This window comes from Echeneis naucrates, chromosome 12 (assembly GCF_900963305.1).
Source record: "Echeneis naucrates chromosome 12, fEcheNa1.1, whole genome shotgun sequence".
In the NCBI taxonomy this organism is placed as follows: Eukaryota; Metazoa; Chordata; class Actinopteri; order Carangiformes; family Echeneidae; genus Echeneis; species Echeneis naucrates.
In genome coordinates this window covers 15,784,121-15,809,387 of record NC_042522.1, presented here as the reverse complement: position 1 = coordinate 15,809,387, position 25,267 = coordinate 15,784,121, and the positions used below count along the sequence as shown (strand labels likewise).

General features: G+C 40.8%; 2 protein-coding genes across 2 annotated transcripts; both read left to right on the top strand.

Annotated features, from left to right (window-relative positions):
• The first annotated feature begins 712 nt into the window (after nucleotides 1–712).
• Nucleotides 713–4,857, top strand: LOC115051581 (protein CutA homolog). Its single transcript, XM_029515024.1, has 6 exons — nucleotides 713–842; nucleotides 1,322–1,443; nucleotides 2,413–2,472; nucleotides 3,886–3,931; nucleotides 4,034–4,083; nucleotides 4,408–4,857. Exons 1-6 carry the CDS (start codon nucleotides 738–740, stop codon nucleotides 4,508–4,510), a joined length of 486 nt encoding a protein of 161 aa, XP_029370884.1. The 5' UTR covers nucleotides 713–737; the 3' UTR covers nucleotides 4,511–4,857.
• A 13,985-nt stretch (nucleotides 4,858–18,842) lies between these two features.
• Nucleotides 18,843–25,040, top strand: LOC115052379 (ras/Rap GTPase-activating protein SynGAP). Its single transcript, XM_029516449.1, has 3 exons — nucleotides 18,843–18,897; nucleotides 20,861–20,982; nucleotides 24,927–25,040. Exons 1-3 carry the CDS (start codon nucleotides 18,843–18,845, stop codon nucleotides 25,038–25,040), a joined length of 291 nt encoding a protein of 96 aa, XP_029372309.1.
• The last annotated feature ends 227 nt before the right edge of the window (nucleotides 25,041–25,267 follow it).

Below are 25,267 nucleotides of genomic sequence, written 5' to 3'. Positions count from 1 at the left end.
ATGCAACTATCACAGCATCGTGCTGCAGTGAAAATTAAACCTCATCTTCTGCAATGATCAGGATTTAAACCGGGAGCTGCAGCATCTCTCAGCAGCTCCCCACAGCGTTCAATCCACTTCCTGAGCGTCAGCTCAGTAATTGCACTTCTCATTTCACGCAGTTGTGCGGACAGTAAAAAATATTTTACTGTGAAAAAAGTGGCGTGGGTGAATAAGTCATCCGGCAACGGAAGCACAATGTGGCTTAAATGTGACAAAATGTGTTGCAGTTCTGTGAGTCATCGCTGCAGAAAAGTCTATTTCCCCAAACTGGAAAGTGGAGTCCACTTCGCTCCATCACAAAACAGGCTGTGAAGCTGGAGGGGGGGGAAATAAATGAGATAAATAGAGGTTGTTCAGGAAGCTTAAAAAAAAAAAAAGCCGATTATGACCCGGGTCAGGGGGCGGGGCGGCGGAGGTGAGAGGGCCATTCCTATTGGTCGCCGGTGCGACCAGGAAGTCGGAGCAACCAATGAGAGGGCGCGGATATTTCTCAGCGTCTTTAACCGACCCGACCTGCAACACCTGTCAACACAAGGCACTTCTGCTTTGTGTTGTAAATGATGTGAAGCAGCAGAGGCAGAAATAGTGATATGTAATAATGATGAATGGATGAGATTCCGCACAGGTTCCCCCGTTTTGTTTTGTTCGGGTTTTTTTTTTTTTTTTTAATTATTATTAAAAGCCGGACTCTGGGAATGACATTTGTTGCCACTGACAGGATGGACTGGCTCTTCCAGCGCTGTCACAAAGCGCTTGTCCTCCAGTCCGTCTATCGGCCGGTGTTGATCATATCTTGTGTGGTAAGAGCTGCTGTGATGTTATTGTATGGACATTTATAATTAAAAAAAAAAAAATAAATAAAAAAAACAACTTTAAGAAAAGTATCAAGTAAACCCAGATCAGGAAGGCTCTGATGTCGGGAATGCGAAGTTGTTATTGATCTTATTTATGTCTGACATCATTTTGTGTTGGACTCCCGGGCATCCACGTCTGTGGCTGTGATGCTGTGCAGAGAAGTAGGACAGATTATAAATTGGTCCCTTCATCCAAGCCAAGAGCCTATACACATTTATCTCTGACAGACAGCGCCAAATAATACGAGGATAAATACTGAATCCAATCCAACACAAACGTAGCAGTCCTCTCAGAGGGTAGGAGACTGTTAAATTTAGGTATAATTCAGCTCCATCTGGACGTAGAAATAACACGAAGAGGCAACATGTCCAGATAATTTACCGCCGATGCAAACATCACCCACAATCCTCCTCTCCTTCTCCAGCTCTTGGTCCTGACCGTGTCCCAATACTACAGGTTTTGGTCCACAAGGAGTTATGTGCCTGGACACCATTCTGTCCTCCTGCTCAACAGTCCCACCGAACAGGCAGCCAAGGACATTGGCAGGTGCAGTAGTGTTGAGGTTACCACTATCATATCAGGTTACAAAAAATAAACACTGTAAGCGGATGGTTTCAGCTGGTGATTCAGCTCAACACCTCAGCGGGGCCAGTGTGACACTTTCAAAGGAGCTACAGAAAGTACGGCAACTATTTAGAAGTCAGTGTCACCAGTCTGAAGCAAAGCTCAATCCTTTGGTCACCTTCAGTCACGGAAAGGAAGTAGAGTACATAATATAACGCCTCCTATTTATTTTGTTCTATTTATATAATAAAATTGAAAGTTAGCTAAGATCAGGACATCTTCTGTTTGGGTAGTGAATATGAGAGCGGACGCTGCAGTTAGTTTTGCAAAAATTGCAAAAATCTCTACAACATACTGTACGACATACTATCGCAGTCAACATTTTGAGCTTCTGCTATCATCTCTAAGAGAATTGGATTGTTTATGCTTTGGTTATGGTTTACAACAGAGTTTAATTTAAGTGAAACAATTCAAAGTCAGTCGAAGACAAGTGACTTTTCTTTATAAAAGCAGAGACACAATCTCGGCACACCCGCTGCTGGTAGAGAGCTGTGTTTGCAATCCTCGCCTTTGTTGGCATTTTAGCTGCACATAAATGAGCTCCATCTATCTACCACATGTCAAGACAGAAAGTAGCTACAGAGAGGCAGCCAGATATGTAAATCACTTCCTCCAGAGCCCCTGGTTAGAGGAAGGGGCACAGTGATAAACTATAAAAATCAGCTCGGAAGCAGCAGCAGGCCAAGTTTGCTATCTTTTTTCCCCAAATATACTGCACTGAGATATTTTCCTGCAGGTTCCTCGAAGAGCACCTTAATGAAGGGCTCAATTTCATGCTGTAATTGACAAACAGCTGGCGGTTTGTAAGTGTTTAATTTTTCTCTCCTCTCTTTGCATGTCTGCCCCCTCCATTCCCATCCACACTCCCCACCACTCTGTCTTCTTCTGCAGGGCCATCATGGAGCGACGCTTGGCAGCAAGTATTAACATTCTCTCCAGGACTTCCACTATGTAAATCATATTTGACCGCTATTTTGACATAACTTTCTGCCCAGCTGACACACAGCCACAAAGTGCAGCCTGGTTAAAAACCTCTTCCACATATCGCACATGCAGTATTCCGCACCTGAAAGGGAAAAACTGAAGTCTCTCACTATCCAGACCCTCCTCTGTGACACTTTAAATTTAGATTAGGTACCTGCTATTTTTCTTGATCATCTTTGGAGTTCAGCTGATGTAAATTCTATTGATCGGTCATGACCTGGCTTTGCAGAAAAATATCTGAAAACTACATGTATGAGTGCTCTAAGATGGGGATTCTCTGGCCCGATGAAAGCAAGACTGGCCTCAAGTCTAGGCGTGATGTCGTGAGGAGACCAGCCACCAGTCATTACCTCACCAATAGTGAATAATGGTGGTGGCAGCATAATGGTGTGGGAGAGGCCCACCGAGGCTGTGCTGGTTTGATGGAGTGCCAAACAGAAAAATCCTGGATGAAAACCTGATCCAAAGCATTAAAGACATCACAAATATTAGTAAACAGCTTTCTCCTTGCAGTCCCAATCTAACCTAAGAGAGTTTGGCTAAATTCCAGAGAAGAGTATCAGAGTGGGGAAGCTTGTTGCATCGACCCCAAGAGGACTCGAAGCCACAACAGCAAGGGTCTGAATACTTATGTGGGATTGTTCAGTTTTTGCTTTTTTATAAAATGTCTAAAGCTCTGTCTTTGCTTTGTCAGTTTGAGTCAGAATGTCGATAATGAAGGAAAACAAAATGTGGCAGAAGGTGTAGGGATCTGGATACTTTCTGAACGTGCTGCATCTCCTGTTTGTCCTCAGCTGCACTTGTGGCTACTGAGGAAAGGACCGAGTTGAACGGGGACACATTTGAACGCTTTTATTATTTTTTGCATCATTAGAAACTGAAGGACGGTTGGCCTTCAAAGCAGTCATGTGTTTATATGGATGGCTTAACTTTCCTGTTAATGCATAACCACGGTGATACAAGGAAGTGAGAACCCAGGCTATAAAAGGACATGAGGAAGTAAGTGAACAGAGGAGGAAATATTAAAGCCTAAAAATAGAGGGTGCTGATCAATTTCAGGGTCACCATCATGGTCACCATGGGGACAAAGGCAGTTTCAGTTATTTATTAATTTCGACATTTAGCCATTCAACATGCTTAAGCGTCGGCTCTTGTTTTGTGTGGAATCATTTTCCACAATCCAAAGAGAACAACATGTTTCAAGAGAAAAAGGCTGTTGTGCATTTGTGCATAAAAGCCGGGCAGGAACTCTTCAGTGATGTCACTGTGGCACCATAAAAAGCCAACCTGAATTTAAAGGTTCTGCAGGCTGTAGATACACTGCAATTCTTTTGGCCTCAGCAACAAATTTGTTGTGTGTTATTTTGTGTGGTTCTGTAGGTACTATTGGAAGGGAGAAATCCAGGATGCCAGCGAAATTCTCATGGTGAGTTTTCTGACAAAAGTCCCTTTGTGATCAAGATGTACTGAACAGGAACGTTGAAATAAAGCAAAACCGTGAGATGACATGTCGTTGCTGTTGTTGCAGCTGGTGAAAACAAAGACCTCCAGGATCCACCAAATCATAGATTATGTGAGGTGAGGCTTCGCCTTATGTGATGTGATTGTTTTGCAAAATGTAAATCAAACCTCAAAACCTTTTTTAGCGCTCACGCTTTGTGTGCTCCTCTAGGCGCACAATAACAATCAGTTCGTAGTTAGTGAGGGTAATTTTCAATTTGGGGATTATTGTGTGCTTGAAATTTCATTACTTCACATCAGGGACTTAACAAAGAGGCCTGCCAGTTTGCCAATAGTGATTAGGACTAGAATAAACGCAGGTTAGCTAAAGGGTTACACAAAAGCAGCTTGTTTATATAGAGTAACATGTTTGCTTGTGTTGTTTACGTGGGTCCCTTCAAGGTCTATCCATCCCTATGCAAACCCAGAAGTCCTTAGCTTCCCGGCAGAAGACGGCAGTTTGGCTTACATGAAGTGGATGGATGAAGCAATTCCAGATGACTGATTCATCACCAAAATAAAAAATAAAAAATAAAAAAATCAAAGCGAGCCCCGACATTGACTGCTGCCCATTAAGGGAACTGGGCCATGTGCACTTCCACTTGCAGAATACAAACGCTCTCTTGATGTTCAACACAAGACAGTTACATTACTCTGCTCTGACCTTTTTCACCGAAAACTGGAGATTTGACTTCAGTCTTTTACAGAGTTTTAGACAGCCACAGAAAATACTCATTTCTGATTGGCTCGAATTGTACAATGGGACGAGTGAAGTTGTAGTGAACTGTACCGTGGTACTATTACACCATCAGTTCCTCATCACTGCTAAAACTGACACAAGGATTAAACTGATCAAACTACTAAGTGGTTGTCAAGTTGTGTCATGTACTCTCTCCTTCCACATTACACAATGCTCATAATGTTGCACTTCCTCTACGGATAACAGTGTCGTCTTTATAAAAAAAGACTTTCCTGTAAAATTCATTGTTGGGGCTTTGATGGACTAGTTAGTTGAACCAATTTATTAAAATCAGAAAGATCCCTGCAAGGAAACTGGAGGAATTACAATTGTGTATTCCTTGTTACTGACCACAATGTTGCTTCTTCATTATTACCTTGCACTTATAAGAACTGAATTCATTGTGTGCTACTCAACCAAATTGCATGCTTTCCAAGAGACACCTGGTCAGTGACTCTCAGGGGAACAGGATGTCACAGCAATCTACACGCACCTACCACTCAATACCTGATTGATTTTTCTGGCTGTGGATGAAGGAGACAAACACTTGATGCACATGATGGGTTTGCATGCCTTTTATTAGTGTGAGAGAAGCAGCTGGTGACTGAACTGCTTGTGCAAATATTTCTGTCTCGCTCTTTTCCAGCTTGGCTAATTTTTTTACTTACAGCAGATTTACTGGCATCATGTATAAACAATTGAAGCCACATGGAGGATAAATTCTACAAACATAACAGTATTTGGTGTTTTAAAATCTCCCTTCCTCCTCACCTCCTACGTCTCATGCGTTCTCATGTGTAATTAGAAAGTGTTTTAAATTGTTGGGTTTGTATATGAAAGAACTGCTGCTGATCAGAGCGCTAAATTGTTGATCTCCTCAGAAGCACCCACGCCAAAAAAAAAAAAAAAAAAAAGAAACAATATTGTTAAAGACAACAAATGTCATATGATGTCATGTTGGTGGCAACAGAGACCTTTTCAGTCATGCATGCGGACCTCATTTTAACAGAAAACTCTAAGCCTCAGCCTGCAGGAAGAGGGTTTCCGGTGTGAGGCCCCAACAAAGAAACTGCAGACATGGTTTAGTTGGGTGTTGTGTCCGTGGAGCCAAAGTAATCCTCCCCGTCAAGTCCACAAATCAGGCCATGTGATGACTGTGGTTTTGTGTGGTAAGATGTCATTTCACCACACGTGAATCAAGTCATACACCTCAATACCAATACCAGCTCAAACTGATGTATTTGCATGTGCATACACGCAGAAAACTACACTTTAAATTGTAAATACAAATTGCAGGATATAAACTGAATATGTATCCTGCAATTTGATGCCACGTTCACTAGATGGTGGTGTTTCGATGCACATTTAAAAAAAAAAAAAAAAAAAAAGCAAATCATGTCAATCATTGACTTTATTGTGATGTTTTCCATTTCAAAACTAAAAGCAAAAAAGTCTGTTTTTTCAGTTCTCTGCTGAAAACTGTTTGCTGTTTTCTTTTTAAGAGCTCCTTCTCCTTTAAACAAGGAGCCATTTTTTTTCTCTGCTACTTCTGAAACAATAAGAGGCCGACGTTCGGATCATAGACACGTGGGGCTTTCACATGGGGACCGTCGATCTTTTGCCCTGACACCCCGGAAAAGGAACAAAAAATATAATATCTCTTAGGTTAATGAAATCTCTCAGTAATGTTCACACAAAAATCAATTTCAAATGCAATCAATGCATTGACATGAAGTTAAAAGTGTATGTTTTTTCTTTCGTATATTGTTGTAAAATACTACCAACCTCACTGAGACCTTATTAATCTACATCTGATACATAATTAGTTTTCGTTGCTTTATAGAATCCAGCGGAGGGAAACTCTGTGGAGACCTTCTATACGGTATATTCAGACAAAGCCTAATTGGTTGTGCTAACTAAAGAAATGTCAGGTTATGCATAACCATATGAACACATTCCAAGTTATGTAGAAATACATATGGCAGGCTCTTCCTCCTTGTGTTTTTAAGATCCCTGATGGATTGCAGAGGTAGGAACAGGATAATTAAGAATTACTGCAAGAAACAGGGAGGCCCCCACTCACTTGTTTGATTGGACTTTGTTTGTAGAAAACAATTGTGCATTTTCAATTACATCGTTTTACATATGTTCATGCTGAATATATAAATACTCCAAGGTAGTTTCATGCAATCCCACTACAAGGTATTCAAGTTCCGGTTTAGAGTCGCATTTTATCTGTAATTAATAACTTTAATGCTGATAAATCACGTGCTCTTGCTATAGGCCTTTTTTTCGACCTCAATTAGAAATCTTTGTCACCAGATTGAGAGAAAACCTCCTGCAGTGTCAAGCTTGCTTTTTCCTTTTAGCTCTTTAATGCATTAGGACGTTTTAACCACTAACCAAAAGGGCTGCAGGGCCCCGGGACCAAAGTCCATGTATTTAACAACTTATTAACATTTAAAACTACAGACCTGATGGATTACAACAAGGACCCTATATAAATTCATAACTGAAAGTTATGCTGACTGAAAAGTCAGAGGCCCACAGCATTAATTGACTTAGTGACATCTGCTCACCAACCCAACCTATTTCTACTTCATGTCCCCAGTATACCGCCCCCCCCCAGGCCAGGTTTTAGTTAAGGAGCTGCAAGTAGCCAAAGCAATTCAAATGGCTATTGAAGATGGTCTTGTCAATAAAATGAACTCGTCAAAAGATGCCTACACACTATTGTTTTTAGAGTTTCCTCTTGTTTAACAGTCTAATTAGTAGTTCTATTATGATCAATCAGATATTTCACTCATCTGGTTTCTTTTTTTAACTGTAAACATTTCACTGGTGGTGCCACAGTCACAGAAGCTGTGATGTCCATCTTGTGTGGCAGATAAGCAATTTCGTGTCTCACTGAATGTTTGCTATAAAGCTGATTTACCCAAAACACTGGCAAAGTTAAATTCCCGTTTTTAGCTCTGCTATTGCTATCAACGGTTATAAACACAAACACACAGGATGACTCACTTTTGCAGTTTTGGTAACCACGACTAAAAGTCCAAGCCTGGCTCACACAATTTGAGAAAGGGAATTTTCAGCTGGATGAATTCATTGCAAGTAGGAGGAATACATTACAGTTTCCTAATGAGCTGGAAGAAGAGTCTAGACCAGTACACCAGGAACCTGCTCTTCTCTGGGGAGATGCAACATGATTATACAACACCTCAGACCTGCTTCCAATGGCAGAGAAGCTTTTTTTATTGGAATGCATATTTTAGAATAACTTCTTGGTTTTCGTGAAGGTTTGTTTAAATAAAAACAAAGGTCATGTCCTCACAACAGACCAAGATGGAGCACAGGAATTTAAAGAACCTTGATATTTGACACAGCATAGCACATAGTGCCCTAACCCTTCTAAAGGTGGTGTGATTAACCTGGGTGGTCTCTGTTCATATAGATACATCAGGTTTCACAATCTGTTCAAAATGCCTCCGAGGGAAAAAGGTCAAGTCTGACTGAGCAAAAAGAGAACACAAATATACAAGATTTTTTTTTTTAATTATCTTTATGAATATGATTAGAAATCTTTTGTGGTCATGAGAAAATAGCTCCTAAATAAATAAACAAATAAAAAAAAAAGGCATGCATAATAATGTGAAGTGACAGACAACTTTGAAAAAAGGGACTGCGCATACCAGACGTGTTGTCGTCGAAAGGGGCTTTAATCAACTCATGGACTCTCATCTATCCATCAGCAAATCACGGCCAACATTAAGAATGCGACTCGCCTACCCTCTAGAGGGTTGGTGTGCTTTTAAAAGCCACATGAAAGACCCAGCAGTATGCCATCAGCAGAAACAAACAACAGGCAAACAACACTCAGCCAGAAAAAAAAAGGCAATTAGGATGATACTGATGGGAAATATCTCAGGACAGCATTTGGTGCTATAAAGGATGTGACAGCAGCCGCCCTCTAGTGGCCACACAGGGCAGTAGTTTCTCAGCTTGGCTAGAAGCATAGATCCTATACAAAAATGGATGCAGAACTCAGCACTGCAAAATAAAACCAATACTGAAGTGTCGAATGACTAAGAGCGTATTTGTAAAACAACAAAAAACACAACTCAGTTTATATAGAAGTCCACGTGAAGAGATTCAATTCTCCATTGTTTTTTTTTTTGTTTTTTTTTTTAAGCTCAGTCTATGTTTTCCAAATGAGTTTCAACTACGAGCTGTAAGTGCTCCATCATATAAAGCAATTCAGAGAAGAATACAGAGCAGGTGAGATCCCGTCACTCTCAACTCCACCTCCTCTAAACGTGGGTTCTTCAGCTGATGGTCAACATAAAAGCTGGAGGCTTAAAAATAGCATTTCACAAACACAATGGGTGATGACGCGATGGGCTGCTACCTGACTAGAAGCTGTTGTGAATGTTATTTCATGGGCGTGTCCCCATAGAGAAAAGGCCTGGACTGGATAACAGAACTGTACTTGATTACCTCAATGTCTTCCTAAGCATCAAGAGGAGCAGCAAATAACGCAAATTGTTCCTTTACAGCGAACCCAAATCTCCGCGCAAGAGCTGCAGTAAGTTTGCAAAATCTCAGGCAGCATATTGAGGCAGGGAGGAGTGCAGAGAGGAGGGGGGTGGTTCCAAGTTCAGATCAGGAGAGAGTTGCCAAAAAAATGTAAAACTAGAGAATTGCCACTACAGCGATCATGATAATGTTTTAGTCTGCTCAGTGGTTGTGGTGTTAGCTTTGTTTTGGAGAGGACTGTCTGCGTACAAAAAAAAAAAAAAAGGCCCTTCACTTTTTAAAGACTAGTGAACTATGCAATAATGTTCAGCGTGTGGCTTTCTTAAACTCTTACATGGCGGCATCTTGCCATTTAGGCTGTGAATTCACAGCCAAGCAGATGTTGTGGAGCGTGCAGGCTCTGAATGGGTTCAGCGCTCTGCATTGGAAGGTTTCATGGAGGGGACTGAAGAGTAATGGCTGAGTGCCGAGGTGAGTAAGCCCACACTAAACGCAATTGCTTTCTTTCTCTCTTCAGCACCTCCTTTTCCCTCCTCCCTCTGCTTCAGCCGCTATGAAACCTACCCTCTCTCATGCTCCTCCCATCTGCCTGCCTCCATGTACCTCATAAATCCTCATCTGCAGCACATGTGTTGTCCGACTCCAGCATTTGCACTGATGAAAAACAAAAATAAAAATAAAAAGTGAGATAAATTGAGAGAGAGACTGGAGAGACTTGGTTAGGTAATAAAGGAGCTCATTTCTTCTCCCGCATCTTCCTTCTGGCTCTGTTGCTCATTCCCTCCCCAATACACAGTGAGGCATGCTGGCTCGCTCACTCGCTGTAGCCCGCGGACACACACACACACACACACACACACACACACACACACACACACACACACACTCACCTCACAGAGTCTCACACTGGAGCCACCATTCAAGATGCAGCAAGAAAGCATGACTTCTGATTCCCATTCAGGTAAATACAAATCCAGATGTAATTTCCATCATCCCTCTGTTTTCCTGCATCATTATCCATGTTTCTCTCCGTCACCCTTAAATGCCACTCTTATTTTCTGTTGTTTCTCTGGCCTCTCTCTCTCTCTCTCTCCTTCTTTTTCCACTCCCTCTCCTCCCCATCTGCCTATTTTCCTGTTTGTGCACTTTTCCTCTAATGCATATCCATGAGTACATGTGTTGTGCTATAAGAGGTGATGAGCATGATGGTTGTTATGATAGAAAAACAGGTGTACTTCTTTTCCTCCCCATATGGAGGAGCGGGGAGCGAGCGCATTAAAAGGTGGAGTGGCTTCAGCTACTATTACCGCTTCACATCCAAAAGCACAGCTGTGAAAGTACATACAGGCTGGAGAATGTGGCTCTCTTTCTGACCTACATACAGTGACAACGCTTGTGCTACTTCAGCTGGGATCTTCTTGTTTTCGATTCAACATGCGCTGTGTACATTGTTTATTTATTGTTTTTACTGGGAAACATTCCTGAAAGTGTGGTGGAGAGCGCTGCCCTGTAGAGACTGCTGGATTTGAAAGGCGGTGAAAATTTAGCTGGGATAAAATGTAAAAAGTGAGATACCAAAGTGAGCGGCTTGGTTTGTTTAACAGAAGGAGAGCTCGGTTGCATTTGCTGTGCTGTGCCTGTGGAGGTTGTGGTCGTCCTTGGTGATGGAGGACAGTCCTGCTGGGTATTGAGTTGAGGGCTAGACGGAGCACATTTGTATTCATTAGTTACAATTCATTTGAGTGGTGCCAGTAAAATGTTGTTAAATTTGAAGAAAACGGTTGCTTTCAATGTCGCTTGATGACAATGATTGAATGCCGGGCTATACTAAAGTGGTGTGAGCACACAACAACAGACTTATTAAGACCACTCACTATGAGCCTCTCTGTAAGGCACAAAAACTGAAGAGCAGCAAATAATGAGACAATTTGTATGATGGATCCAAAAATGTACTTGACATCATTTCAACTCTGATAATTAACAGCTGAAAAAAAAACAACAACAAGAAAACTTGAATTTTCAGCTTCCCATTCAAAGACACCTTCCTTTTTCTGCTCTATATCTGAAAAACAACAAAACAGCTACCTAATTTGACGCTGAAGTGAAGATACATAAAAAATAAATCAGAATTAAAAAAAAAAGGTAGAGGAAATAACCTGTATGTATTGGCAGTATTTCACAGTGAAAATAATTATTTTTGCATGGCTTTGGCTTATGGGGCGGGGGAAGTGTTCTGATGCAAAAAGGTTTATTTTTGTGCCATTTTCTCAGCCAGACCAACTTGAGATCATTAACTTTTATTCCCTCTAAAGTTTTATTTGCCTTTACACTCGGTTAATTTAACTCGAATCATCACATTACAGAATTTGCCGGTTTGGGCAGAGTTTCCCTGTTCTCCAAGACGACCACAGCTCATGCACGTATTGATTTTTGTGAGCGCGCTGTGCTGGCCCTTATTTTTGCCAAATGAAGACATGCATTTTCATAGCGACAGGTCACCAACACCAGCTAATGAGGACTGAGACTTAGGATGCAAGCTGTAGAGTTCCTGTTTTATAGTTTGATTCGTCCAAACGAATGACGGAAAAAAAAATAAAAACCAGACACCAGATCATGTTCGCCTCAGGTAACATGTAACATGTAACTCAGACTGAAATAGTGAGTGAAAGCAGCGTGTTCTAAAAACAGAGCGCCTGTGCACCACAATTTCCAAATTGTACAGCAGATCACGATTCTTCGGCACTCCAAACATAACGCCTACTCTGACATCTGACCTGTCACCCCCCCCGCCCCCCCAGGTGAAATTACTGGAACGTGCTTCATTTCAGGTTGATTCATGTCACCTCTGCTGCACGTAAATCTGCCAGACAAACCAACAGCAGACCAGCCCAGCGTCACACTGAAGGAGACTGTGGTACAGATGCTCCGTTGGCTTTATGAACTTCAGAGACAGATGGTTGTTATAAGTACTGCTGGCTCAGCATGAACAAGAAAAAGAGGGCATAAGTTACCTGCAAGTGTATTGTATTGGCCCACAACAGAGACGTAGCAGCTGGCGAGAGGGATTACATAAGGTGTTTGAATAAGAGAGTGACAGCTCACAGCTAGAAAAGTGTAAACCAGCAATTAAACCAGCTTCTTCAACGCAGTTGAACCGGGTGCCTCATTCAGCCTCTGAGTCTCATTCTACTTCTGTTCACTTCATCATTTTCTCCGTGCCTTTGAATAGTTTGTATGAGAGTTTAATGTGGAAAACTGTTAAACGGGTAAAATGAAATGTGCAAAGTAGCAAACAAGACAACCACAAACATCGTATGACCGAATGACACCATGCACACACACAAAACAAATCATGGATTAAATGGGTGTAGAGCTCAATTTGTGTTTGCAAATCTTTATATGCTCACACAATTTGTTTTCCCATGATGAAAACAATTAATATGAATGAGTTACGGGGGTGTCGTATGAATAATGGGTCACGTTGCATTTAAGGAAAATCATCTGAAACTTTTAAAGAGTGAAAACAGCTCGGGGGGCAGCTACAACTTCTGCTCAGCTTTTCCTTCCATCATCAATAACTGTGCGTCAGCAAAAATTCAACTAATTATGCGAGGTTGAATATTAAGCTGCACAGTCCTCGTTTTTAGATTTCACCACCTTGTGCAAGAAAGAAGTCATTAATACCATTCACAAAAGCATCCTGCAACTAACGTTTTGTTTTCATGATAATAGAAAAACACATGCACACTTTGCAGTAGGCGTCCAACACTCCGCTTAAACAGCAAGTGTGATAACAGAGTGAGCAATCAAACAATGTGTCTGGGCCTTTGAATTGGCTCATAATTACACATGAAAAAAGCCAACAACAAAAAGCAAAAGTTGAAAGTCTCATTTGGTTCTAAGAGGGAAACAATGGCCTTTTAAAATAACAAAAAGGCAGAAAGGAGGAGTGAAGGGCGAAAGTAAAACACAATGTGCTAAAATAAAGAGGGCAGTAAAGCTGCAGCTCTACTGAAACTACAGGGCACAAATATATCCTCAACAAACCACAGAAGTCTTGAACACAACTTCTGTTTCTTCTCACCGAAACCTGCCGACTGTATTCTTGAAATGATTTCAGCCTCCCAGAGATCGCACACTATTAAAAATAAAAAAGGGCGCAGGAAAAATAATACTGTACACAACACATATCAGTCAGGTTGCACCGGGACCCAAAGTGCACTGCGCACCGAACTGAGCTTATACAGGAGCCACAGAGGTGCCGGTGATTGAGTCTGACTGCCTGCAGAAAGAAAGTCCACATGACACCTGAGCCTCAATTTCAACAAGGGAGGGATGGATTATTGTTATACACTGCAGAAGAGTAAAGGAACCAAAGATGATGAATTATTCGTGTTTTATTTATTTTTATATCACTGCACAGCCCCGAAATTTTAAAAAATTTGAGATGAAAAATACGTCTCTGCAGTTCACCCACTTTTGCCAACCACACTGAGTTATGCTGTTTACGAACTTAGTCATAAAACAACTCATTGTAATTTAATGTTGTCAGTTTTGCAACAGAACTCAACTTTTGTTGATGTTGGAATGTTATAATATTCAACAAGTGACAAGAAAATGGTTCACAGATTTTTGTAATTGCAGGGGGAGTAATTTAACGTCTGGTCTGAAACAGCTAAAGCTCTTCGGAAATATATCACCGGCTGGCAATGCTAACGTTGGCTTCATAGCATGAGCAGACTCTCCCCTACAAATAGCTTCTTAAATATAATTATAAAATGCATATCTATTTTTTATTTTTACCGTGATATCTACCGCTTTATTACAGTAGTCTTTTTTTGTGCGCAGTCATTTTTAGAACATGATGGTCAAGAGAACCATCTAATGCGCCACGCCATTAAATACGTTCAACCCCGATGGACGCCACTCTCACTCTTCCTCTTCTCCTTATTATTATGTAGGGCTGTCTTCTAATGGCTACATCAATTTTCTATTTATTTAAACTCCCTTTTTATAAAGCAGGATACACCATGATCAAATCATTAAATTTTTGCATCAAGTTAATCAAGAACTGTTTTGCGCTTATTTGTATTTTTCGGTCATTAAAGGAATCAGGAGGAAAGTCTTGACTAAATACTTTGTTGTTGTCTGTATTGTTCTAACTAACACAACGGCAGCATGAACATCATTCCTCAGCTAACTACAAGCTGCTAAGACCAAGACTGACTTTCAACACAAGCTTCCTGTTCATTTATCCCGTGGAAATGAAAGAATAGCAGTGAGAGCTTAACCTCAGTGTCCTGCGATCCAGATGGAGAACATCTCCTCCCTGACAGCAGACCACACGGAGGGTGTCTGACTCGCAGCTGCGGAGAAAGTTCAACGTCTGGGTGAATTTGTGTGGAGCAGAAACATCCTCTATTACGGTCAAATGCACTGCAGCCTACACAACTCCCACTCGCCTACGGAGAGAAAACTTCAGACTCAAAAAATTTCGAGGCCAATGCTTAAAACTGCAGGTGATCTAAATAAAGGCAACAGAAGGGAAATTAAAGTTTTACATCACTAACTCGCTTGAATTCATAGCTTCATTAGCATTAGCTTCCCCACTCTCATTGTTGAGGGATTCTTTTCGTTAAGTGCATTTTGACAGATGTTGCCATCACAGAAGCAAACTGCGGGACACAAATTCCTTTTTTCACATTTAGTTTTCACGCACCAGCTGCTCCAACTAACTGCTGATCAGTATGCTCCAGTTGTTCCAGTCCACATGTGACAATTAGCCGATCAGCTAATGAGCCTGCCAGGCTGACTTAAAACAGGTGAAGCAGCTGACATCTTTCAGGCCAAATCACAGTGAAATTTGGTGGCAGGTTCGAACCCTTTTCCCACCATTCGTTTCGATTTAGTAGAACAACTCATCACAGGTTGTAAGGAAATAAAAAGGCTACATTATTATTATTATTACTTCCACAGATTTGTCTCCCGGTGAAAGACTGACTTTATTCCATCTTCTATATTGTACAACCTGATTTATTCTACTGCCACTTTTAGCACAAATGAATCTTTATTACATATTCCTCTCACACGATATATCTGGCCATCCTGCTCTGAAATAAAGATTCTTCTGTACACTGCCAGATCAGTGCCTTTCTAAATCCATTATGGCCAAAGCGGTGTTATCTCTCTAATACACCTCATATTGATTCTGGAGAGCCTCTTCACTTATCTAATACAACAGTTCAAGATCAAATAAATTGAAAGTTCAGGCAGCAGTTCTGCTTGCGTCACTGTACCATGTTTACATGCAAATCCTTTACATTGTATCAGGACCGATGTCTTTAAGAATAACTTGTGCGCTCTGTAGTCACAGTGAGAGCTTGAACACATACATCCATTCTGAGAACGCCGATCTTTGAGCATTTCCTCACTTAACTGAGTGTTGCAACGGTAGATTAAATTTTAATTGATGACCAGGAGCTACCAAACAGCTTCACATTAAAGGGTGGGTGTCAAATGCAGCAGCAACTACAGACTTTTTTCCATCCATTTTGCTCCATTGTGCCGATGACTGCTTGAAAAGAGCCTTTCGGCCTCTCGTCAGTAGTGTGTTCCTGCTCTCAGAACACATTTAAGGTTGCCATCACTTTGAGCCTGTGTTCAGTGAGACCCTTCAGTCCACACAAGTGGAAATGAGTGCCTGTCAGCAGCAGTTCAACATCCTCTGGAACTATAAATGCTGGTGGATTGCTAAAATCTTATTTTTGCATTTGCGCCCTCTCTGTTCCTGTTTTACCTGTTTCAGCTGCCGCGCTGTGATTGGTGGCATTTATCTGCTTGTGAATGGCATTTCCAGAAAGTGCCGAGAGGAAGTTCAATCAACGTCTCTGCATGTGGGCTTACCTTGTGGCCTTTGCAGTGTTGCTTTGCATGACCAGAAAACAAGATGAAGCTTCTCATCAGCAGCACAACAAATCCATGCAGGGCCTCTCAATCTTTTAAAGCTTGCATTAGAGGATGCTGGTGTAGCAAGCAGCGTATGGACAGGCAGGATTTATAGCTTACGCTGTAAATGAATGCTTCGCTTCCTGTACCAGCTTTTGTTCTGTCCGTATTTCCAGTTCATCTAGCCGTCTCTTACATGATAGTCATTGAATTGTACCAAATAATCAGCGGTTGTACTCTGAATTCAAAAGCAAAGCAAGTAAGAGTGAGGCTTCAGGGCATAGCTTTCAGAGGAGTCATGTAAACACGGCAGCGGGAATTATTTAGAGGATCCTAGTTTTACATCCTGGTTTTGCACTTGAACACCTTTTTATTATGAGTTTGGCCTCAAGTTAGTCTGCACGGTCCATCCAAGCTACAGAAATAGATATTTTGTGTGAACTATGAAAAACACAGAAGGAACTAAAAATATTAATATACGGCTGCTCTCCACTTTTGGTATCAGAAGTAGTTCCAGTTAGTCAGCATGTGGAAAAACTGGAAATTGGAAGTGAGACAGCTACCTGTAATGCGGCCAAACATTACGTGATTTAGGTACATCTGTGTTTTGGCAAGTCCTCCGTGAGTCTTTTCAACATCTTTACTTTTGCAAGGTCGAAGTAGATGCTGCAGCCAGATTATCAACAGAGGAGACAAAATCATCCAACATGACAGCAGCTGCTCTTGTCTTCAGCAATTTGAAAGTTTTCAAAACATAATTGAATGCGCAATATGTCTTAGAAGTGATTAGAATATATGTAAATCTGGTTACATTAATGTTTTGGGGATAAAAGAATGCTATTGAATCTTATTGATTTTAGAGTTTTGGCTGCTGCAAACCTCTAAATCAGACTCCTGAAAATTTCACTCTGGGTAGGCTGGGAGGCAGGAATCTATATTATGTGGGAGTTGTAGGTGCAGAAACTGTGATGCGGCGGCAAGTCAATATTAACCTCCACTTTTGTCATAGAGCTTCTGTGATATCCAACCTAAAGCATCAAGAAAAAAAAGTAGCAAAATTTAAAACCTCACCAACATTGACTTGCTTTTGATTACGCTCCAACTACAGTACGGTCATCTTGGTAAATCAGAAAGGCGGCCTACACAATCCCTTTTCCTCTGCCATCACTGCATTGTTACTGGAAGCCTTTTTATATTCATTCTATCAATACCTGGCGGAAAGACTCTGTGGCAGCCGGTGAAAGGTGAGGTTTATAGTCAAACCACAGCTATTGATGTTGGGGGGGGGGGTGCTAATACAGTGCAGTTATTGATCTCAGGCAGTCACTAATGTTTAAAACAGGCGAGGGAGCTGCACAGCCTATGCAAACACAAAGTGACCAGGCTTGTCATCTAATTTAGATTAGAGAATCGAGCTGCAATCTGATTGGAACGCTCGTTATCTTTTACATACAGAGTAAAGCCCGCTGATCCATGACATCATGCCTCTATGGACACAAAGGTGCAAATCTGTGCATGCATACACTGACCCAATGAATACACAACCTATTGTCCCGTAGTCCTGCTCTTGGTTTGAGCGCTGGTAAAGATTGCATAACTGTCCTATACAATCGAACATATCACAAAACAAAGACAGCAATCTGTGTACTCATCACACCCCCTTATTTAGGAAAGGATTTTGTTGCTTTAGACGCTCATACCAAGCCAAACACCCACAGCCTCAATATGAGATGCAGTATGCTCATCCTGCATGAATTTGCCTTTTCCCTCCTTATATTGGTGGCAACGGGATTTCATTTTAGGAAATACTGGAGTGTGCCAAAACAAAAGCAACAGTAACAGGAGGAGCTCTGGCTTTGCCAGCCTGAACCCACAAATGTCAACATTTTTGCTCTTATAACTCCACACCAATTAAAAATTCTTTCTAACATTGCAAAATTGCGTTTTCTATTTTGCATTTACTACTTGTGACGCTTCAGTTCGGGGAAGGAAAAGGATGACTCTGCCTATTTGGGTCTAACGTAAGCATTTATGAGCAAAACCAATCACTTAATTAGATACAGATGTTCTCTGCAGTTGGAGGACCTGTTCGGCATCAAAGCTCATATGAAAAAGAACAAAACATATGTAATTATAGCCTAAATTTTAATAAGAAGCAAATTTGTGCTTAATTTCCGCTCAGTCTTGATGTTCCAGTTGTTGGTCTCTTTGTGTTGTGGATTGAACAGGGCTTTGACAGGGATGCTTAGAGAGGAAATAGAGACCATGTTGACAGCTTATGCCAGAGCTTTTCCTGCTCTTCACTGTCTACTACAGGAGAGATGATTTACACAAAGTGACAAATTCACAGCGCTGTGAGAGAAACAAAAAGTTTTATGAGGTGAATTTTAACAAAGCTAGAGTGAATGAAATGTCAGTCACACACTGCTCACACCTACGCAGTCTCTAGAAGAGTTTCAGTTGAGCGCAAGTCCAAAGACTGTGTGAGAGAACCATTTAATTTTCACGGCGTCCTTTAACAAGGACATCATAAGACAGAATCTCTTTCATTTAGAATTATTCGCACAATACAGCTGAAGCTGCTCCTGAGTATGTGACTGATTCTCTGAACACAACATAGATGCGTGAGTCAGTGTTCAACGTGGCATTCCTCCACAGTGTGGCTCTGTTTGCTGGTGACAAAGTCTACACACTCTCCAAATACGTGTTCATTTTATATTTGTGTACTGTCCCTTATTAACATGGTAGCTCAGTTGAGCTCACTTGCTAAACTAGATAGATTTCTGCTGTAACTTTGTTTTTACTCATGCAAACTAAAATGTTTAATCGGTGCATTTATGAAAATTTTTTTCTTTCACTGCCTTGTTATTTATATTAGTTATATCCGTTACTTGGATAACAACTGGCAACAGAATCTGTGCCTGTCAGGAGATCAATAAATCGACAAGACTGGTCTGTCAACCAGAATCGGTAAAACCCTGTTAAGGGAAGGCAAATGTGGTGCATGGTTAAATATTCCCTTTATTTCAGTAGATGCTGTACATCTTCATTAGAGATTTAGACAGCTCAGTGCTCATTTGCTTCACAGACGGACTGTTGTTGCTCTGTTGAAGGAAATGAAACTAGACTTAGCAAGCAAAACATCATCAGACCACACTCATTTTTAATTTCAGTCTCGCTTTGATTTACGTTTCTTATTGTTTATCTCAGCTTCATGAAGCTTATGGATTCTGAATCGCGTAATTTCATCAACACCAGGATTAAAAACCTGTCTCTAAATAAGCACTGCTAAATTGGAAAACTGCTTTCGACCCGCCTCTGTCCACAACGTGACTGTAAGCTGATCACTCAGGTGCCAAACGCATTAGCAGTATCTGAATGTGTGTGTATTTGCGCATTAATGTGACTGTGTACTGTGACTCGGTTTCTAATGGCACGGTGTTGAAATTACCTGGGATGTGCAGCAGCCGGTGAGAGCCGGTGATCAAAGACTCTCCGCTGACAGGGTGGTGACAGCCTGAAGCTCTTGTGTTGTCAGCATTTTGCAAACTCATGTCCGGCCTACTGGGGCTCTAAGTCTGCAAGATTGAAAATGACATAATTAAAAATAAAATACACGACAAAAAACTGTCAGTGCATTGTATGAATAATATACATCTCAGAGTGCTGAATATGCATCACTGAATAGATTCTGAAAGTACACCGACAGTTTGATATTTTGTTTACATTTCCAAGAACAGAGACTCAACACCTCCAGCTTCAAGTATGGATATTCACGTATTTTGTAGCTAATGATGAAACGCATTGCAACTCTTTGTATTGGTGCTTCTCCGTTTGGGCTAACTCTTAGCAGGAGCAGGGCTCTATTTCATCATGAACCCCACTCATTAGCTGAATCAGAAATTAAACACACACACAAAAAAATGGACCAAGAGAAAACCTAGAACTTCACAGAAATTATGTTGTGTGGGATAAAATGCTTGAGTTTATCTACCAAAGATGTATTTTCTTATCGTAAGCAGAGTGAGGAGAGAATATCTGAGACACTAATGAAGGTTTTGTTTCAGAAAATGAAACTGCAATGAAATCGCGCTCCGTGTAGACTCTCTTTAATGGTAACAGATGTGGGGGAATTGATGGACTGGATTTCCTGCGTGAAAAAGCATGTATCTTGCCTTTTTTTTCCTGAGATTTATGTCACCCCATGACTGGAGATGCAGGCGAATCCAATACACTCCAATCACTTCTTTTATATTTATCCTTTCTTCACCTGACATCCAAGGAATCACTTTAAATGGGGGGAAAAAAAGAGCCCGTGGTATTCATCACCCTCCGACAGCATTTCTAATTAACAAAAGGATTTTCGCACTCTCTGAGCAAAATTGGAATTTGAACAAATTAGAAATAATCTCTTTAACTTATAAATGTAGAATTCATTAAACTGAAACCTTAATTGAGCGCTTCTTTTTTTTTTTGTCTTCTTAATTTCTCCTTTTGGGTGCTTTCTAGAATAACACAATTAAAGCGATTAGTCTCCATTATATTCCTACAGCTGCTGTTTTTTTATTTTTATTTTTATTTAACTTCCTGGTTTCCTAAATTCTATCATTCTTTTGCGTTTCTTCTCCTCCTCTCTAGATGTGCAGTGCTCGTCGAGACACTGGATGTCGCGTGGACACTCGTATGAAGAGCGGACTGCGTGGAACCCAAAGTACTGTGCGGTCGCTGACTGTCAGATGCTGCTCCTGAATGAGGATGAGGTGGCGAAAGACAACAATACAATCTCTTGTCTGCCATGTCCCCCTTCGCCTCCTTTGTCCTCTTATCTGCCTGTGCATGTCACCTTGTGGTAGGATGACTAGCATGTAACACACAGTATGCTGAAACTAACTGGTAAAATTATGACGGTTGAAACAGTGATTTTAGTTTTTATTTATTTTTTTATAAATTTGGTACGTTTTCTGCAAGAACGTCATGTGACATGCAGATGCAACTCAGAACCATCATCACCAGTCTTTTTCCTTTTCATGTGTGATTCCACGTTATGCAGGTTCTCTTCTGACTAAACCTCAACCCAAACCAAAAGAGTCTAACATGACTTACAGGACTGAACAGAGTATAATGACATGCAAGTAAATAAATAAACAAATAAATAAAAATGCAAAGTTTTTCATCCCAGCGTGGAAGCAGAAACGGAAGAGAAAAGTCTGGCTTTAGTTTTCCTGTGTGAACAGCTACTGAGGTATGCCGTATCGAGAAAAAAGAAAAAAAGAAAAGAAAAGAAATAATTGCACGGTGGAATTATTTCAGTCGACCGATTGGCTGCCTTTCCACAACAGAGCTTTTTGTTTCACAGCGACCAAGAACAACAGCTTTTAAATGCATCCATCTTGAGACCCAGAGTCCAAAAGGTCACGAGTAACACTGCTGGATTTCTGTAATGTCAGCGAACAGTAGGTCAAAACAGCCATTTGGTCTCATAATGGCTCGCTCCAGATGAAGGCGGGATGACAGCAGAACAAGCTCAGTTGAACAGATCGGAGCAATCACACTGTTGAGGTCAAACATTTGCATCCACCTCTGAAGGATCTATGCAGAATGCCACTGCAGCATTAGGTCTTATTTCAGTAAGCAGGCCATGTGTGCAAACACAAAGTTAACGATTTAATTCAGATTCGACGGCAGAAATATAGCTGACTTTAAGTCCTTAGAAATCACCACACACTATTTCTCCATGTCACAACAACCTGAAGTGGTAGGAAATAACTGAGAGCCTTTATTTTCCTGCAGAATACCAATGTGTTCTTGTTTTCCCTGTGATGCAATGTTTCTTCAAGAAAACAATATATAATCCAGCATGACCAAGAAAATAGGTTTTAAATAATTGAGTTTTATGCACGACTGTGTGAAAACAGTGCAGTGAACAAAAACGCAAGGTTCAGAAATAAAGAGGAAAGAAAAATCAATGCATGCAGCAAGACTTTAAGAGTCCACATACAGAAGTTTTTATTTAGTGGTAGCTGTGAAAGTTTTTGCTGAAGGGGTTTTAGTAAACACTGACTTTCCTTTATTTCTCTGAGTTTTTTTGTCTCTCATTTTCCTCTCCTTTCTTGAGTCTCAGCTTCTCGTCCATGAGCGTTCATGGTTCCCTTGTTCTCTTTATGGAAATAGGAACTACTACACTACCATTAGCAATGGGATGTTTTTTTCATAAATTAACAAAACCTTATAGGACAAAGACAATTAAATCTTTATCCGTTAGATTACACAATTGGTGCTTCCAAAACTGTGAGACAAATGACAAGTTATAAACCCAAAAAAGGAAGAATTCAGACAAAAAAAAAAAAAAAAAAAGGCAGAGGGAACGACAATCTCAACATTTTGCAAATGTGTCACATGTCTTGAGGGTAGCGATATGAAGGTAATAGATGTGAAGGAAAGGTGTGATTCCGACGGGCTTTCTAGAGATTTGACATTTCTCATTTACACCTTCAGTTTATTGTGTTGCCAATTGTTGTTCCTCGGGAATATGAAGCTCATTGTGTGTCCACCTGATTTCTACCGTCCAGCTTTTTTCCACCGTTATGCAAAGAGTCCGACATTTCTGATGAATTCAGAGCATTTGAAAGAGATGGACCGCTCTTAAAATTTTGCCACAAAGGCTTGAACCAGGTTTTGTCATTCGCTCAACTGATGGCATCAAATCAGCGAATAAATCAAATTTCTAGAAGGAATTGTCTGGTGACTGAAAGCAGTGAGTGAGATTCATTGCTGTTATATTTTTCTTTAGTTATTAACGGCCTCACAGAAAATTAGATGAGTTTCTAAACTCAGATTATATCCATTTATGATTTTCTCAGAGTAAACCTGCTGTATTTCACTCTATTTCTGAGTTTATTTCTATAGGAAATAGTACAGGATTATTTTTTTATTTATTACCTGATATTTTTGGTACTTCAGTCCCAAAAAAGAAACTACAAAGAGGAACTACAAGGTTCCTGTGGCTCATTGTATGCTAATGAAGCAATGACGTCAGCAAACAACGTAGCTGCAATCAACCTCCGAGACCGCCAGGTGGCGGTAAAAAAGAAAACTGCAGCCATATACAACAGCAATTTAAATATTCTCCAGCGTTCATGTTGAGTAAAATTAAAACTTTATCCATTTTTTTTTTAAACCTAAAAGCAAACGAAGGACGATGCCAAAGTAGAGAGCAGCAGAGTTTTACGGAAAAACACAGAAGAGAAAAAAAATTTGAGATTTCGATAGTGAAGTCATAAATCAGCTCAAATGAAGTCAGAATATTATGAGGATAAACTCATAATATCGCAAGAAAACGTCCTTCCGGAGGTAAGGGTTAGGGTTAGTATAATATAGTTTTTATTTATTTATTTTATTTTTTTGTGATTCTGCCCAAACCAGTTAACTGAATGAAACTTTCACCGGCCGGAGGTTTGTTTGTCGGAGGCTTTTTATACCCAGCTCAGAGACTCATCCATTAAATGAAATTATGACTTCATCTAATTTACCTAGCTCTCTAGGCTCGACCCGGGATTACCTTTCTTTATGTGGAGTTATCGTGCTCATTGTTCCTGCTCGGGATCCCTCCAGGTAGTCGGGCCTCCACATTGTGGTTGAATGGTGACTTAATTTCCTGTAGACGTGTATGTCGGGAAAATGATACCTGCCCCACCCTGAAATTGTAGGCACTTTACTTTAGCTGGACATTTTATATGTGTGTATTTTAGATGTTACGATATAGGCCAAACTTCCCTTTCAAATGAATGATCACATAGTCACTGAGTAGTGAAATTTTAGAATGGTTGAGTGGGTGAATGTGTCTTTTATTAAATGAATAATTATTATAATGGATTGTACTGCTCAAAGCTGTTGTTGGGCCCTGACAGTACGGGACTGTATGTATGCTTGGAATTAGAAATTGTCGCAGTGAGGCTCAAGTTACAGCTCTTGCTTAGTCATTATGGCTCAGTTCACCACACACTGGCGTTACGTCAGAGAAAGTGTGAGTGAGAGTTGTCCTTAAAACTGAGTCCCATGAGGCAAGTAAAGAGGTGACTCGCAGAGAGGATCAGCGAGAGGCAGAGATAAATCGGCCAACGTGGAACTAGAGAGAGAGAGAAAATGAGACAGACGGGGTGCTGCACCGAGTGGAGAAGTGTGAGGAGGTTCGATAAGCCATTATCACTCTGCTTGGAGGACATCAGGCCCTCTCCCGTTTTCTTTGACTCACCCCCACAGCCACCCTGCTTCCTTTGTCTGTTTAATCTTCTGCATACAAACATTGGTTATGCAAGTTATCGGAAGATATGGGCTGACACAGATTGATGTGCTGCTAATGCTGTTCTGTTTTATCCGATGACTCCTCATTTATCAGCTCCACTCGGTCTATTGTGTGCTATTTGCCCAACACAGCATTGAACATGGTGACCAGACTAACCACAACAAAATAGATAAGGAACCTCTTTGACTACAACATGTGCATCTTTCACATTTCCCACAGCCACCATTTTTCTTGATGCCTGCGTTCATTCTGTTTCTGTGCACCTACTTTGTCTCTGTTCCTTTTGTTCAATGTATTCAGTCTTTTATCCGTCTTGCATCTCTGTGTCCTCCTTTTTTCCTCCTTCACTCTTTCTCCCTAATTCTGTTCCTTGTTTTTTTTTTTTTTTTTTTTTTTTTGCAGGAGAGGCGCGCTGCATCATGCAAGGTGCATCTTCTGCGACGCACCATCAGCGTTCCAGTGGAAACACAGTTCCCAGAATTCCACAGCCAGCTGTCCACTGAAAGCGGTGAGTAGCCTGAGGACATGCCTCTGCAGTGATCAGGATGCGTCAGTATTTCCATGCCTACGTTGGAAAACGCCAGACACAATTTAATTCATGAAACTGAATGATTGATAACTCTGAAATCAAATGTTTAAACCTCTTTCAATATGGTTATGTAAAGATAAAATATCAGGAAGACTGTGGTGACCAAGGAGGTTTTGGCATTTTTCTACATTGTTTATATTATATGTGTTTCGTT